At 42.0% G+C, this 14,464-nt stretch overlaps 1 protein-coding gene across 3 annotated transcripts in view; it reads left to right on the top strand.

Moving 5' to 3' along the window:
* Positions 1-14,140, top strand: part of LOC118418887 (protein KIBRA-like) — a 46,480-nt gene extending 32,340 nt beyond the window's left edge. For all 3 annotated transcript variants that reach the window (XM_035825003.1, XM_035825004.1, XM_035825005.1), the window contains 18 exons: positions 119-198; positions 1,239-1,509; positions 1,977-2,050; positions 2,565-2,807; positions 3,043-3,132; positions 3,483-3,660; positions 4,136-4,625; positions 4,961-5,087; positions 5,457-5,618; positions 5,936-6,128; positions 6,523-6,681; positions 6,999-7,349; positions 7,641-7,796; positions 8,281-8,382; positions 8,514-8,606; positions 8,908-9,051; positions 9,627-9,757; positions 11,999-14,140. In XM_035825003.1, coding sequence (XP_035680896.1) covers positions 119-198; positions 1,239-1,509; positions 1,977-2,050; positions 2,565-2,807; positions 3,043-3,132; positions 3,483-3,660; positions 4,136-4,625; positions 4,961-5,087; positions 5,457-5,618; positions 5,936-6,128; positions 6,523-6,681; positions 6,999-7,349; positions 7,641-7,796; positions 8,281-8,382; positions 8,514-8,606; positions 8,908-9,051; positions 9,627-9,757; positions 11,999-12,071 — 3,117 coding nt within the window. In that variant the 3' untranslated portion in view covers positions 12,072-14,140. The remainder of the gene's footprint in view (positions 1-118; positions 199-1,238; positions 1,510-1,976; positions 2,051-2,564; positions 2,808-3,042; positions 3,133-3,482; positions 3,661-4,135; positions 4,626-4,960; positions 5,088-5,456; positions 5,619-5,935; positions 6,129-6,522; positions 6,682-6,998; positions 7,350-7,640; positions 7,797-8,280; positions 8,383-8,513; positions 8,607-8,907; positions 9,052-9,626; positions 9,758-11,998) is intronic.
* The last annotated feature ends 324 nt before the right edge of the window (positions 14,141-14,464 follow it).

Below are 14,464 nucleotides of genomic sequence, written 5' to 3'. Positions count from 1 at the left end.
GGCATCAGCATTTAAGCCTCTCACACATTGCAATTCAGTAGTTTGGTGGTGGTTTTAGCTATTTTGTGATACCTCACAAATTGAATTTCTTTTGATCAATTGATTTCTCGATCGACAGGTTGGGAGACTCAAGCGAGAGGTTGACCAGATGCGGTCGGAGCTGTACTACAAACAGAAGGGGGTGGACACACTTCAAGCGTGAGTGACATTCTGTAACTTGACATTTGTGTCTTTGCTTATTTCCATGGTATAAACCACGCAGTGTCGTTGACCATTGGTTGTGTTAGGAAATCTCAATGAATCTTACATGATAGACTACTTTTGCTTCACAAGTTTTGACTCCATATGTATAGGTGTTAGTGCTTGATGCACTGGTATGTTAGGTTCCCAGGTCAGTGCGATCTGTTCTTGCATCATGATGACGGGGCCACAAACTTAAAGACATTCTTTGGCACCACAGCTTGAGTGATTGGTGCATATTCTTGAGCCAAGCCTTCTGCTAGTTGACAGCTAGGTCTGCAATATTCTCTGTCTGGGAATTTCTTTGACATGACATGAACAAGAAATCAGATTATGCCCTGACATATCCTTCACAAAATCAGGAAGAAATTGGTTCATTTTTGGAACAATTGCAATATTGTGGTGTAATGGTTGAGGTCCTTTGCTTGGACCAGAAGGTTGACAGGGCAAAATCCAGCTGTTGTCTCTCACCTGGCTGTAGGAAATTGTGGAAGGATAGGGCATTAAAGTCTTGGCCCATTGTTGAATTTTCCTGTTTTATAGAGTTGTTTATTGATTGCTGTTTCAACAACCTCTAAATACATCGCAGTGCCCTAAGGCGCTGAATTGCGTACTTAGGCATTAAAAACATATGCACATACATTAAAAATTTAACATGGTAAGGCAATTAGACTAACATTTTAAAGGCTTACCATCATATCACACAAGTTACAATCATTTATAATCGTATCGCACAAATGTGTCTTGTTTGACTAATTTTACATCAAACCTGTAAATGTAGACTGTTAATATCATGATTAGAAGATGACTAGCTTTCTATAAGCTGTAAGCTGAACAAGTGGAAGTACATTTTCTTCTCCACCTTATCTCTCCAGAGATGGTGAATGCACAATGACATGGTAACAGTCAATATGCCAGCAGTCTTATAAATGGGGACAGTTTGGGAAGGACTTATAGGACTATCTAAATAGCCTCCATTGTTGTTTTGTTCCCTGCAGAGTTGAAACCAAGATGGTGAATGGACACGGTAACTACCAGCGGGACGAGGCGCAGGCGATCATGGAGGAGCTGCGAGCGATCCAGAAGAACCTGACGCTGCGTGAGAAGGAGAAGGCGGACCTGATGCAGTCCCTGGCACGGCTCAAGGAGCTGTTCCGGGGCAGCGCCGAGAACCTGCAGGCCAGCAGCTGTTCCCTCAACCTGTACGACAGCAGCAGCTCGCTGGCTGCCAGGTCCAACACAGCGTCGCAGACAGACGTCACAGGAGAGGTCAGTTCACCTGTGTTTCACTCTGTTTGTGGAGGAGGGCTGTCTCCAGGGCCATTCCTCTGTCCCGGGACAAAAGTTTGCTTGTTGGGTTGGTTAAAAATTCCTGTCCAAAATATCGGGGGAAAAATCTGAATTTTTTGCCATGAGATTGATGTAAATGTATTTTCAGAAGCTTAAATTGTTATGTTTAACAATGAAAATTAACAACATCTGCTTCAAACAATGAGTGGGATGGAAAAAAACTTAAAAATGGAGACAGCCCTAGTAGTATGGAAGCTTTGTTTTTGATGGCTGATTTTTATATGCGTCTGTAGCTACTGTAATATACTGTCAGAAGAGTGGCAGGAAGTGAGTGAGTGTCACTGGTAGTTATGAAACCATATTATGAATGGAAAGGTAAATGAAGTGCAAATTGTTGGCACCTATTAAGGTTGGTGTGTCAAACTTATTTTTCTCTTACGTTTCAGTCATTCCAGTCGCTAGGTGCCAAGCTAGCAGAGAGAGCACGGCTCAGACTACAGTACGATGAGGCCAAGAGAAGGTACGTATCGCACATTTAACAACCATGTATTGGCCATGTCATGAGAGCCTCCTAGTGTCCAAGTCCTGATTTGCAGTATAGGCAATACAGGCTGTTGTAAGAGTAAACTGTTCTGAATTGTCCATAAATAGATTCATCAGATTGTTAGATCAATTGAACAAAGTCTTCTTCGTTACACAACCTTCTTTGATTCTTCAGTAAACACTCTGAAGACCATCTGTCGCCTTCGTCAGTACAAAAATGATGATAGTATGCGATTGTAATGATGAAGGTGACAGATGGTCGTTGAAACATTTACTGAAGAATCAAAGAATGTTGTGTAACGAAGAAGACTTTCTTCTGAATGGTATAAATTATATCCGGAACTGCCTACAAGTTTTACAAATAAGCACAAATAGAAGTCAAGGCTGTAAATGTATTTTTCTAAAACAAATTCTCTAGAAGGCAGTCATGATTTCTCCTTCTTATGTCCTCCAAAAATTCATTTCCTGTACCTGAACTTTCCCTTCCCCAGAGTGGCCAGATTACAAACGGACCTCGCTGAGATCGACGACCAGGTGTTGCCGGGCGTCGCCGACTGCGACAAGGACCGCCTGCTCCTTATCTCCGAGAAGGAGAAGCTCCTCAAGGAGCTGAAGAGTGTCAACCCTCGGAAAAGGACCGAGGAGGACCGGGAAAAACTGGCGGATAAGAAACGCCACCTAGAGGAGGAATTGAACAATGCAAAGGAGATGTCAAACAGGGTCATATCTGATAGGTAAGAGAAGTGTCCTAGATTATTTGACTAATGCAGACCAGATCTTGTCTTTATTATTTCTATAAAACTCTCAATACAAACATGCTTTTGGAAGATGTTTCTATCCTGTAAATATGCTTCTTTTCGATGTGTTGTGTCATATGTTACCATGTCCTGCCTAGAAAGAGAGCCATCCTGGTAAAACAGAAATAGATAGACTATAGACATGTTCTAAATACAACATTTTTTCCTGCAGGTTAAAGTTACAAGAGAAGAGGAACACTCTACTGCAGCAGCTGCAGGAAGCCACCCGGCTGCTCACATACCTGGAAACACAGATCAAGAGGTAGGGCTGGAGAGATACTGGAGATTGGTTTATTTCTGCAGTGTTTTATTTTGTGTTGGAGGAAAAATTCTTAAAGATATGATTTACATGGATGCCAAACCTTCATTTACATTACGTCGATGAAGGTTAGACATCCAGGTAATAAGATACGCCAAAAAGCAGTTACTCAAGCAACTGCAACTCAACCAAAATGATATCCAGTTGCTTGTATAACTGCTTTTTGGCATACCTGCATTTACAAAAATTTAGATTTAGTTAGAATTAAATTTGATTGATTGAATTTAAATTTAAATTCCCTATCAGCAAGTGAAAATGGATATTGTTTAAAGAAGTCTTGTCTACATCCTCAGCATTTCAACAAGCACGCTGTCCATTTCCTCGGGGTCGTCTCGAGGGTCGTTAAGTAACGCGTCCAGTCGGGGTTCCCTGTCCGCCGCGTCCAGTAAAGGCTCGCTGAGCTCCCTCAGCTTCACTGACATCTACGGAGCTCCGCAGAACGATATCAGCTTTAGAGACCTCAACCAAAAGGTACGGCAGTGTTTGCATCTAAAGTTTCAGTGTGATTGTTAACCCTCAGGCAAAACCGGTTTTGTAAATGCAGTTTTTATAGCAACGATTTCCCATCTCTTTGGGTTGCAACACTTTGAAGTAACCTGTGTATACCAAATTTCAGACTGTAATTAGGATCTCAACAGTATTTTTCAGCATTTTTTCAATCCATCCTATGGGTTCTACTATTGTCTAGTGCATTCAACTTTGTCTAGTACATATTGCAACATGATGTATAAACAACCATGATGTAATAGGACATTGTGTTACAGCTGAAAGTATGCCATTTCAATAAGTTCGAAGACTATAAGTGGGAAACACAGATACAGTTACCACTTGGAAGTCTGAATTTTTCTCAGTTTTTCCAGTTTGCTATGGAAACAATATTTTAAGCCCAGGGATGTAACCTATTCCATATACCCGTTTAATTACATACTTATCTTCCATCTGGCAGGTGGAGGGTCTGTTACAAGGAGGATTTATCGAGAGATTCCGAACTTCGATTTCCCCCATCCACGAGAACCAGGTGTCAGGAGCCTCCTCCACAGACACGCCCATTTCCCAGGGACCAACTCTTCAAATTAATAGCAAACCAAACGACACTCCCAAGTCGTTGACCTCGTTATCACCGCGTTCCTCGTTATCTTCCCTCTCCCCGCCCGGGTCTCCCTCCGGAGCGGACAACGGCGCGACAGACTTGTTTCCCGCGGTTGGCGGGGAGTTCGACCAATCACAGGTGGAAGCTAAGCTCGCAGAACTCAGACTGATGGAGTCACAGGCAAACTTGGAAAACGCGTCAAACGGGAACAATTGCCCGAACACGAACACAGACTCCTCCAGAACTGTCGGGTGCAGCACAGACATGGAACTGGACTTCTCGCGACCCATGGACATTAACAACATTATCAACAGTCCCTTGAGTCCTATTAGTGAGGGTATAGCAGGTCAGTAACTGTACAACTCAATTGTGTAAAAATGGCTATCTGTATTGTTGAAGCAGTATAAGGGTCCTTCAATGTGACACATCTGCTTCCTTATACATCATACAATCTGTCATATCTCATTACAACATAACCTCTGACATTGTCTAAACTGTTAAGTGGGAATTACCCTACATGTGATTCAGCTCAACAGTAGTCCTAAATTTTGAAACACTGTATTCTAGCAACGGTGTCTAATAATAAAACTAAATGTATATTATCCTCACTCAGTGGAGTGTTGTTGTATAGCTCCATGTTGTTCATCTTTCTGAATGCTCATTCCTTCACTCCATCCCCAGGTGTGGACTTCCCGGAGTCCGAGGAATCTTCCCACCTGGCCGCAGGAAACCCTCGCAGCGTCTCCGCTGCCATTTCAGACGAGTCTGTCGCTGGCGACAGCGGTGTCTTCGAGGCTTCCACAAAAAGGTGAGCTTTACCCCGAGGCAGTCTATCTGCTTCTGCAGTGCAGTTCTTGTACGTTCTGCCAGAGGGCGCTTATTGCCTGAGGAGTGAAGACTGACATTTCTGATAACCTTGCTTTGGTTACTATGTATGTATTACCGGCACCTCCGGAGGTGCCACACTGCGGCACTTTTGTTTTTACACAGGCAAAAAGTGTGTCCTAGGACACGCGCCACGCATCGAACGTCGTAGGACATTTTCAGGACAAGTCATTTTTTTGCCCTGTGTAAACTGGACCTTAGAGACTTAAACGTAAAAACCAACACAATTCAGTATCATTATCATGCTAATACAGATGAACATTGGTCCTATGTTGTGACGTTTGTGTTTCAGGCCAGGAGAGATGGACGAGGTGTTCTGTGATAATGAGATTAACCTAGAATCAGCACAAGTACAAGTAGGACTCAAGTACAACTTCACAGAAGGCCAGTTAAGCATCAGGGTGGAACAAATAAGAAACCTCTCAGCATTAAACGTGGAGCAGGGCAACCAGATGTGAGTACTGCATTCCATATTCTTCACTTGAGAACAATTTATAGCTAAAGATAAAATGGTATGTATGTTATCATTTGAAGAAGTAAATCCGGACGTCCGGAAGTAAATCTGTTTTTTATCCAGTTACAGAGATTGAATTGTATTTGAATGTTGTCAGTTGAAGATAAAAATGTGTGATTATTATAAATGTGTACGTGGGTCAGTGGCTAAAATGATCTAAAGGATTACCGAAAAGTGGCCAGAATGACCAGGTGGTCCTCAAGCAGAGGAGTTTACTAGTACAGTTTTGACTGACCGTCGTCCTGTCCTGTCCACAGCTGTGTCCGTGCGGCCCTGCTGCCCTGCCCGCCCAACGCCAACTTCACCTTTGCCACCAAGCCGACCTGTGACCTTGCCAACCCGGTATTTAACGAGCTGTTCGCGCTGCCCGTGATGGAGAACACGCTCTACACCAAGACGCTGCAGATGCACATCTGGGCGCTCGGCAGCGAGCAGGAAGAGGACTGTCTGGTGAGAAACTCTTCCTGCTTTTGTTGATGTATACAGGAGCTGATTGTTACTCTAGCTAGTACCTGTCATTTTATGGAATTTTGCTGCATTGGACAGGAAAAGACTATTCTGTTGATTGTGGCAAACAAAAGTGTGATAAACATGAAAATGTCAACATTTGAATAAAATGTAAAATTGTACACGATATTTGCATCATATTGAGTTCTATACTGGATCATGTTTTTTTGGATCCTCACCTCTTCTCTCATTGGGCTCCCTTGGAAATCAGTTTTATCAAAACTTTAGGGACTACCCTGAAAGATTGATAAATAAATGACCTCAGTGTAAAGCAGCCAGGAGGCAAATCTGAATTTTCATGAATGAAAATCACTCAAACAAACTTGTGTTGCTGCAGGGCTGTGCCCAGATCAGCCTGGCAGACTTCGATGCCACGTGCGGACCGGCGGGCACGGTGCGGTGGTACAACCTCCTGAATTTCAAGTTTCTTCAGTGCGAGAGCCGCAAGTGCAGCGGGGGCTCCCTGTCCGACTGTCCGCAAACCTCCACCCCTGTGGTAAGTACATGGAGACAGGATGGAATGTTTGTTGTCTTCTTTCTCACTCCTGCATTCATGAAAATGTTTGGTGTCTCCTGCAATCATGAAAAAGTTTAGTGTCTTCTTTCTCACTCCTGCATTCATAAAAATAAAGTCCTTATTTAATTGCCTGAAGACTTTGCAGCATGCAAATAAAGTCTCATTTTTAGTTTCTAGTTGTTATGAACAGTACAGTCTTTGTCCTGATTCCACCAGACATTTAAAGTGGATGAAAACAGTGGAAAGGAAATTGCAATCTCCTTTGACCCAAATGTTTTGTTTTCCTTTTTCTCCAGATTCTGGAGGAGCCAGCTGAGCAGTGTGACTCTGTCAGTAGTGAAGTGAGCAGGCCTCACCCCACCATCTCAGAGGAGGACGCTTTGCCAGCCATGCAGGAACAGAACAACTCCCTGCACAGAAGCTCCCCCTTGCAGATCATTGAGGAAGTGCTGCAGGCTGGGTTGGACGACACACTCACCCCCAGGGGAGGCAGCGACACGCCGACGCCGCAGGACTGTAAGAAGTTCATTCAGGAGGAGAGCGCCCCATCGCGGGAAACGGACACGCCAACGCCGGGCAGCCAGGCACAGATGGGGACCCAGCCCACGTTTGACGATATTGTCTCACTCACTGTCATGTGTGATAAGGTGAGTTGGGGCTTCTTTACTTTACTGCTCTCGCAAGAGGTACCGTAGATGTAAAGTAACTGAATGAAAGAAGGATGGCATGAATAACCAATTATTGATAGACTTCAGCTGTTAGCTGAATTATATAGTAAATAGGTGTAGTTTTAGATGTTTGGCATCGTTTCAGATACATACACATGCATTTTTTTTACACATGTAAGAAAGCAATTTGTAGCTTTTGGCTGGCCTTTACTGTTCATGTATGTCTTGTAAAAAAGATGAAATAACACTGATTTCTTCCCACTTTTGTAGGAGACCAACACAGAACAGCTGCTGTCCCCAGACGATGCTGTCCACAAGGGCAGAGCCAAGCGTGCCGACCCGTTGAGGAACAGCACCATCGTCCGCTCCAAAACGTTCTCGCCTGGCAACCGCGTCAACAAACAGTCAGGGCAGTATGTCTGCAAGGTCAGTAGCTAATGACATTACTTCCCAAGCAACTACCAGTTTAAAAAGGTTTAGATCAGAACATGTTAGTCATCTGCAAAATTTGTATCCAATGACATCACTTCCCAAGCAACTACCTACCAATAAAAAGTTTGATATCAGAACATGTTAGTCATCTGTAAAGTTTTATCCAATGACATTGCTTCTTGAGCAACTACCTATCAGAACAGTCTCTTCCCAAGTTCATCATCTAGTTGATTATACAGTAGAAGCCATTTGATTGCACACCCCATTTGCCAGCATATTTTGTGCATTTATCCGGATGGTGCAACAAAGCAAAGTTATCCAGCTGGACCGCACCATCACAGGATTTGGTGATGCTGTACAATTAACAGAAGTGAGCGGTTATCCGTTGTGCAATTAACTGACTTCTACTGTATATATGTTTTTTTGTGATAGTTTTGCCGACACAGCTTAACTTTCGTGCTTGTGTTTTTGTGCACAGTTGAACCGTAGCGACAGTGACAGCTCCATGCCGCAGTACAAGAAGGGGCCGTTTATCCGCAACTCCATGGAGAGAAGAAGCATGAGGTGGAAGAAGAACATGGTAAGCCTTAAAAGAAATGATCTTTGTTGCACAGTCTGGTATCTTCAATCATCTCAGACCAGCATTTAGAAGTATTTTGCTTCAGTTGATTAGATTTCTTGAGTTGACAAACATGTTACATCTTCCTGTAGCAACAAGCTGCATCAAAGGCCCAGAAAGATAAGAACAGCAAGAGGACATCCTTGGACCTGGAGCTGGACCTGCAGGCCTTCCGCACCAAGCAGGTCAGACATCATCATCTTTGGTTGAGTTTTAAGAGACATTTGGAGACATTACCAGAGAGGGTCAGCCAGTCAGCCTCTTGGGCAAGTTCTAAACACAATGACAAGCCCTTTTTCTTAGAATAAAACCACCACAGTAGTAAGACGTATTGCTGGTTGAAACCACCATACGTCTACTTGATATCTCTAATTACCATGTTTTATAAACAATGGATATAGGTTACCCTACGTGTTAAGGTGAACCAGTGTTCAGATGTATTTATTTGTTTGTCCTCTAATATGTTGTTTGTTTGTTTGTTGGCAGGCTCAGATCGAGGAGGAGATTGTGCGTCTGAAGGAGATCAAACAGCGTCTGGAGGAGCACCAGACCCGCGGGGACGGCCGGCTGCCCAACTGGGTCAGCGAGAACGAGCTGATGCAGAGACTTCTGGTGGACGCTGAGAAACAGGTACTTATTCAGCTATATGTGGCAGGGCTGTTAAAGTTTTAATTACCCATGCATCTGTAACAGATGCTTAGGGTGGTGCCCATCTCCAGTTCTGTAGCCCTTGGGCCTCACATTTGTGCAAGCCACTACAGCAGGGGCTAGTCAACTGCTAGGAATGTGCGTCTAACTCCCATACCCTTCCTCATTAGTGCTGAGTACTAAGCAGACAATTTACCATTTTTTAAATCTTTGGAATGACTCGGCCAGGAATCGAACTCACAACCTACAGAATGCAAGGCAAACGCTCTACCCACTCAGCTATTGCACCGGTGTACATTACAGGACTGTCTCCAGCTGTAGATTTTTTTCCATCCCACTCATTGTTTTGGAGCCCATTTTCTTAATTTTCGTTGTTAAGTCTGCGATTTTTTTAGCTTACTTAAGTGCATTTTCAACAGTTCCGTGTCTTGAAGTTTCTTGGACAGATGGGGTGAAATTTTCGGTCCCCACCGAGGACGAAGAGACGGGTCTACTAGGTGTGAAAAGCTGATGAATGAGGGAGGTATGTTTACTGATCCATGTACCTGTTTTTCCAGCTGGCCAGGAGAATGGGGGAGTGTGCAGAGGAGGAGAGGAAGAGACAGGAATTCTTAAAACGAGCCAATAAGGAGATGGCACGCCTCCGCAAGCAGAGCAGCAAGGACCAGCCTGAGAAGGCTTCCTTCAGGTAGGTTACCAACAGGATATGTTCTCATGATTAACATAAAAACTCATTTATTTATACATGTTTGTTTGTATTGGTAGATGAAAGGGAAATGGCAATTTGCTATGTTTAGGGCTAAAAGTACAACCTCCTTGGTAAAAATTGTTGCTCACTGCAAGCTGACCCAATTTTGAGCTAGACAGAGGGTCATGCATATTTTTGCATTTTGCCGCCTTAGCGGCAAAATGCTCTGAGGCCAGAGTAGTCGCCGTTGTGATGTTGAGATGAACGGACCTGTTCAATTCATCCCAAACATTTGTATACCTTCTAAAACTGGCATTTCTGCAACATGGTCGCATTGGCGCAGTGGTAAAATTTACGCATTCCAAGCTAATGCACCCGGTTCGAATCCGGGGAGGTATTTTTTTCAACTTTTTTTTTCTTTTTTACATTACTAATTTTTACATCCATTAGGCCATACCAATTTAATTTGTTGGTTCTCGGAATCGCCGCTTCTATTTTTCCCAATTTCAAAAAAAAAAAAAAAAATCCAAAAAAAATCCCTGTAACGTTACGGTAACGTTAACGCAAGTTGCTGGACTTGAAACAAACTTTGGTTCAGTTGAAAATAAAAGAACTTCTGAAACTAGTACTGGGCTTGCAAAATAACTATCACCTGCTTATGTTCTCCTTTATGTTGTAAATCATCGAAAACCACCCATAGATCGTTAAATTTGTGCTTGAAAAAGACGAAAATGTTGCAGTGGGACAAACAAAATGGCAGCTGCCATATTTGGAAATGGCTTGGCCAATGCTGCCATATTTGGAAATGGCTTGGCCAATGCTGCCATATTTGGAAATGGCTTCATTAATATGGAATGAGTACACTAACGCCCTCAAGCGATTTTTATTCAAACTGCAGCTTTCACAAAGAGAATACAATGATGTTTCAGGCACTATCTATTCTTTGGGGTGAAATTAAGTCAATTTATTGTTCTTGTTGCTACATTAGACATTATACTATGCTGAAAAAGTTTTTCAACCTTCTTAAAGGTTTTTAAAAGTTGTGTGTGTTGAAATACTCTATGTTTTTGTCTTTATTACTAAGCATTATTACAGCAATGTTACTGTGAATACTTAAGCAATACTGATTGCACATAATTTTCCATTTGTATTGCTAAAATTCCACGTAAAGTGTATGACAAAATGCAAATTTTGCATGTAAGTGTAACTGGATCTACCACACATACATGTATACACCAGATTACTATTATTATCATTATATACCATTGGTTCAAGTCTGGAATTACGAACCTGAAACTTTGGACCTGACTGAACCCAGAGTTGTTGCAAGTTTTTTTTTTTCGCCCTGTCGCTTCAACTTTTTTCTGAAAAAATCCGAGAACCAACAAATTAAATTGGTATGGCCTTATTATACTAATGAACAATACTTTTGTACAGAACATTAAAACTCACCTTTGCACCTCTTCTACTGCATTTTTCCGCAGTTGGGATGTTTGAATGAACGAACCGTGAGACGTGCGATACTCTGCGTATATGTTTCTTTCTAACTTTCCATAAAATGCCCATACAACATCTATATCACAGAATTACACAAGAACAAACTGATTTTCTTGAAAATAACTGCATACTGGATAACAAAAAGTTTCAGGAAACATATTCATTTTCATATTCCAGGACATAACTCATTTGCATATTTGTGAATCTCTCCATGCGCCCATATCAGGTTTTTTATTCTGTTCTATTTATATGACATTCTAATAACTAGAAAAAAAAACATTCACACACGCAAACCTTGGCAAAATGCCAGCTTTTTTAAAAGCACTTGTTTATCTTAAGATCTACACTATCAATCATATTTAATGCTGCTCAGTGACCTGCATATCCCCAGAAATGGCACAATGATTGAGAGAACACCAGGCGTATTACTGGATAAGTCATTCAAGCTCGCTGACTCATCGGCTGATAGATTTTCCTAAGTATTGCTAGACGGGTATTAGGAGAACGAGACCATTTATTTGCCTATTAGTCTTAACTGAGCAATGGCAAGTAGACCCTGATGCAGCTTTGGCTGTGAAAGACAACCTTCTGCACTACCTCCAAGTTTGTTTACATTTTCACCACTCATACTTACTGTACTGAGAGAAAGCAGCAGAAGCTGCACATCTGCTTTGAGCTTAGACTTTTCAGTACAGGTGTATTTTTTAACGTTTCACTAATGAAGCCGAACATTTCTGTTTCCAGGGAGAAGATGGCATTCTTCACATCAGTCAACATTAACGTGCCACTGCCAACCTTGCCGGCTGATGACGTTTGATTGACACCTGCCAATCAATCAATCCAGATGTACATGTCAAAATTTGTGATGAAGATTGGAAAGTCAGGTTTCACCTCCCCCCTGCACAGCAAATGGTACAGTCACATACTCAATGTGTGGTTTTGCTTTCGGAGTGTACCATTGTGCAGGCAGGGAGGTGTCTCTCCTACAGGAACTGACTAGTCAGGTTTGATTCTTGTAAAGCTGGGATGAAAATTAAGACCCAAATCGTCAGAATGTCGCCCGATACGTGATATTCTGATCTGACTGGTCAGTACCCTTCTTGTACAGTTCTCACTCACTAATCATTGTACATATATACAAGAGTATGTATACATAGCAGTAATTTTAATGGTTTTTGTACCATACAGTCATTCGGGATACCCTAGATAATGTATTATTCACATACAGAGAAAAATTCCCCACTTAGATAGTAGGGAGACCTGCCTGGTGATAGTGGTTTAGCCCGATATGGTCCAATCATCAGGCCACAACTGACTGCCTTTGGGCCCAAGCATTTTTGTAGAGGGGTGTGCAGGATATAATTCATTACAAGAGACGAATCTTGTTCAGTAGCTAGGCAATTTTTTGTAAAGTGTCGTAAGATTTTGTAGGCACCTTTTCTGAGGCGTCCTAAAGGCAGTTGTAAGTACATATGTAACTTGCTAGTTGTGTACATTTTTTACCACTGGATGCCCTACGACTCCTCTGTGTTGTCACCCCCCTCCCACCATACCTCACAAACAATACAGACCCTGTGCAGTTTCCAAAATATCCGTATACAGTTTGATTTTCAACCCAGAAATCAGCAGATGTAAATGTTTATGCCGTTTTTTATGTGCCTCATGTGAATGTATGTTGTACCTAGCTGTGTAGGACTTGATATTCAGTCCCGGACGTATTTCATATCAAATCCTGTATCACTATTCATTTTGTACCTGCTTTTTGTACAGACTTGTGCCTATTTCTACTATGATTCCATATTTATTACATCTTGTACAAACACCCAAGGAGGCTCTATTCTATAGAATAGAACCTCCTTGAAACAACATATCCTCTGTGAGTGCTTACAACTGCCACCCCTGCCAACTTGGTATGTTCCAGCTGTCTTATCCACTGTGTCTACAGTTGGATAGGTTTTGGGGCAATGGAGGGTGACTTGTGAGCATTGCACGAGAGGTAAATGCTACCTTGGAAGTTACAGTCTTTTTTAATTCAAGATGCAAGAAGGACACATGCCCTGCTCTGCCCTCCACTCGGAACCTGACAAAAACCTCTCATAATTGTAAGGAATCAAAGTAATGTCTTGAATATTCAAAGAAAACATGTATGGGCAGCCGGTCAGAACGTCATTCTGCACTATCTGGGACCACCTGAATTGCCCTAACAGCATGGACTTGAGTGCCTTTCTATCCAACCACCCCGATGTATGTTTTACTCATGTTGAGATGTTCCATACACTGGAAATCACTTTACCATGAAATACTGTGTGGACTCCAATAACTACACATGTATTTTGTTTAGCAATCAAAATCAAAACGATTTTCTTTGCCCCTAATACTGGGTTTGATCAAAATTTTGTCCATACTTACCATGTAAGTCTGGATGTAGTGCCACAAGGAACCCTCTGTTACAGATGTTTGATGATTAAAGAAGATACAGTAGCTTATATTCACTTACCTTGTATACTTGATGTTATAATGGCCCAGTTGTTACAGTTAGATTGCTGCATCATCATTCACAATTCTGCAGCTTGATCTCCAAACAGATATTAGGAGGAAAGGTAAAGTTTTCTGTCTGCCTAACTTATGTGTTAGGAAAACGAGGCAGCCACAGAACGTTACAATCTTTCCTCCCAACATCTGCTTGAATATTACCCTTACTCATCATGTGTTGTTAACCTGATCATCTCATGTCTTGGGGTCTTCCCAGTCTTAAGTCTGTCGTTAAGACGCAACAGAAGTTGTAGGAACCTTGTGGCCAGGAGAGGGCGTCCAGATGGCCAGGACTTATGTACACTCCTCCCTACTGTATCCTAAATTAAAATATGACTTTTATATTTTGCATAACAACTGGTCTGAGTTGTCTCTTCTTTTTTTACGTTTTCTACTGACTTTTTGAAGTAAAAAGAAAATATACACCGTTTCTTTCTAGCGAGGTATTTTTCAGGTCCTTCCGTCAAAAGTCAAACCAATCATATGGAAATCATGAGGTATTGAGTAACTAGGTTGATAACATTAAGTATGCAAATCAGATTATATTTTGCATAATAACTTTAAATGAGGATATATATTCAACAATGTTCACCATCACATAGCTTGAATATGTTACAGGAATGAAATTTGGGTTATTTACCACATGGAATTACAGCATGGAATTTCTCCATTAATTAT

Source organism: Branchiostoma floridae, chromosome 7 (genome assembly GCF_000003815.2).
Source record: "Branchiostoma floridae strain S238N-H82 chromosome 7, Bfl_VNyyK, whole genome shotgun sequence".
Taxonomy (NCBI): Eukaryota; Metazoa; Chordata; class Leptocardii; order Amphioxiformes; family Branchiostomatidae; genus Branchiostoma; species Branchiostoma floridae.
This window is presented reverse-complemented; position numbering and strand designations above follow the sequence as displayed.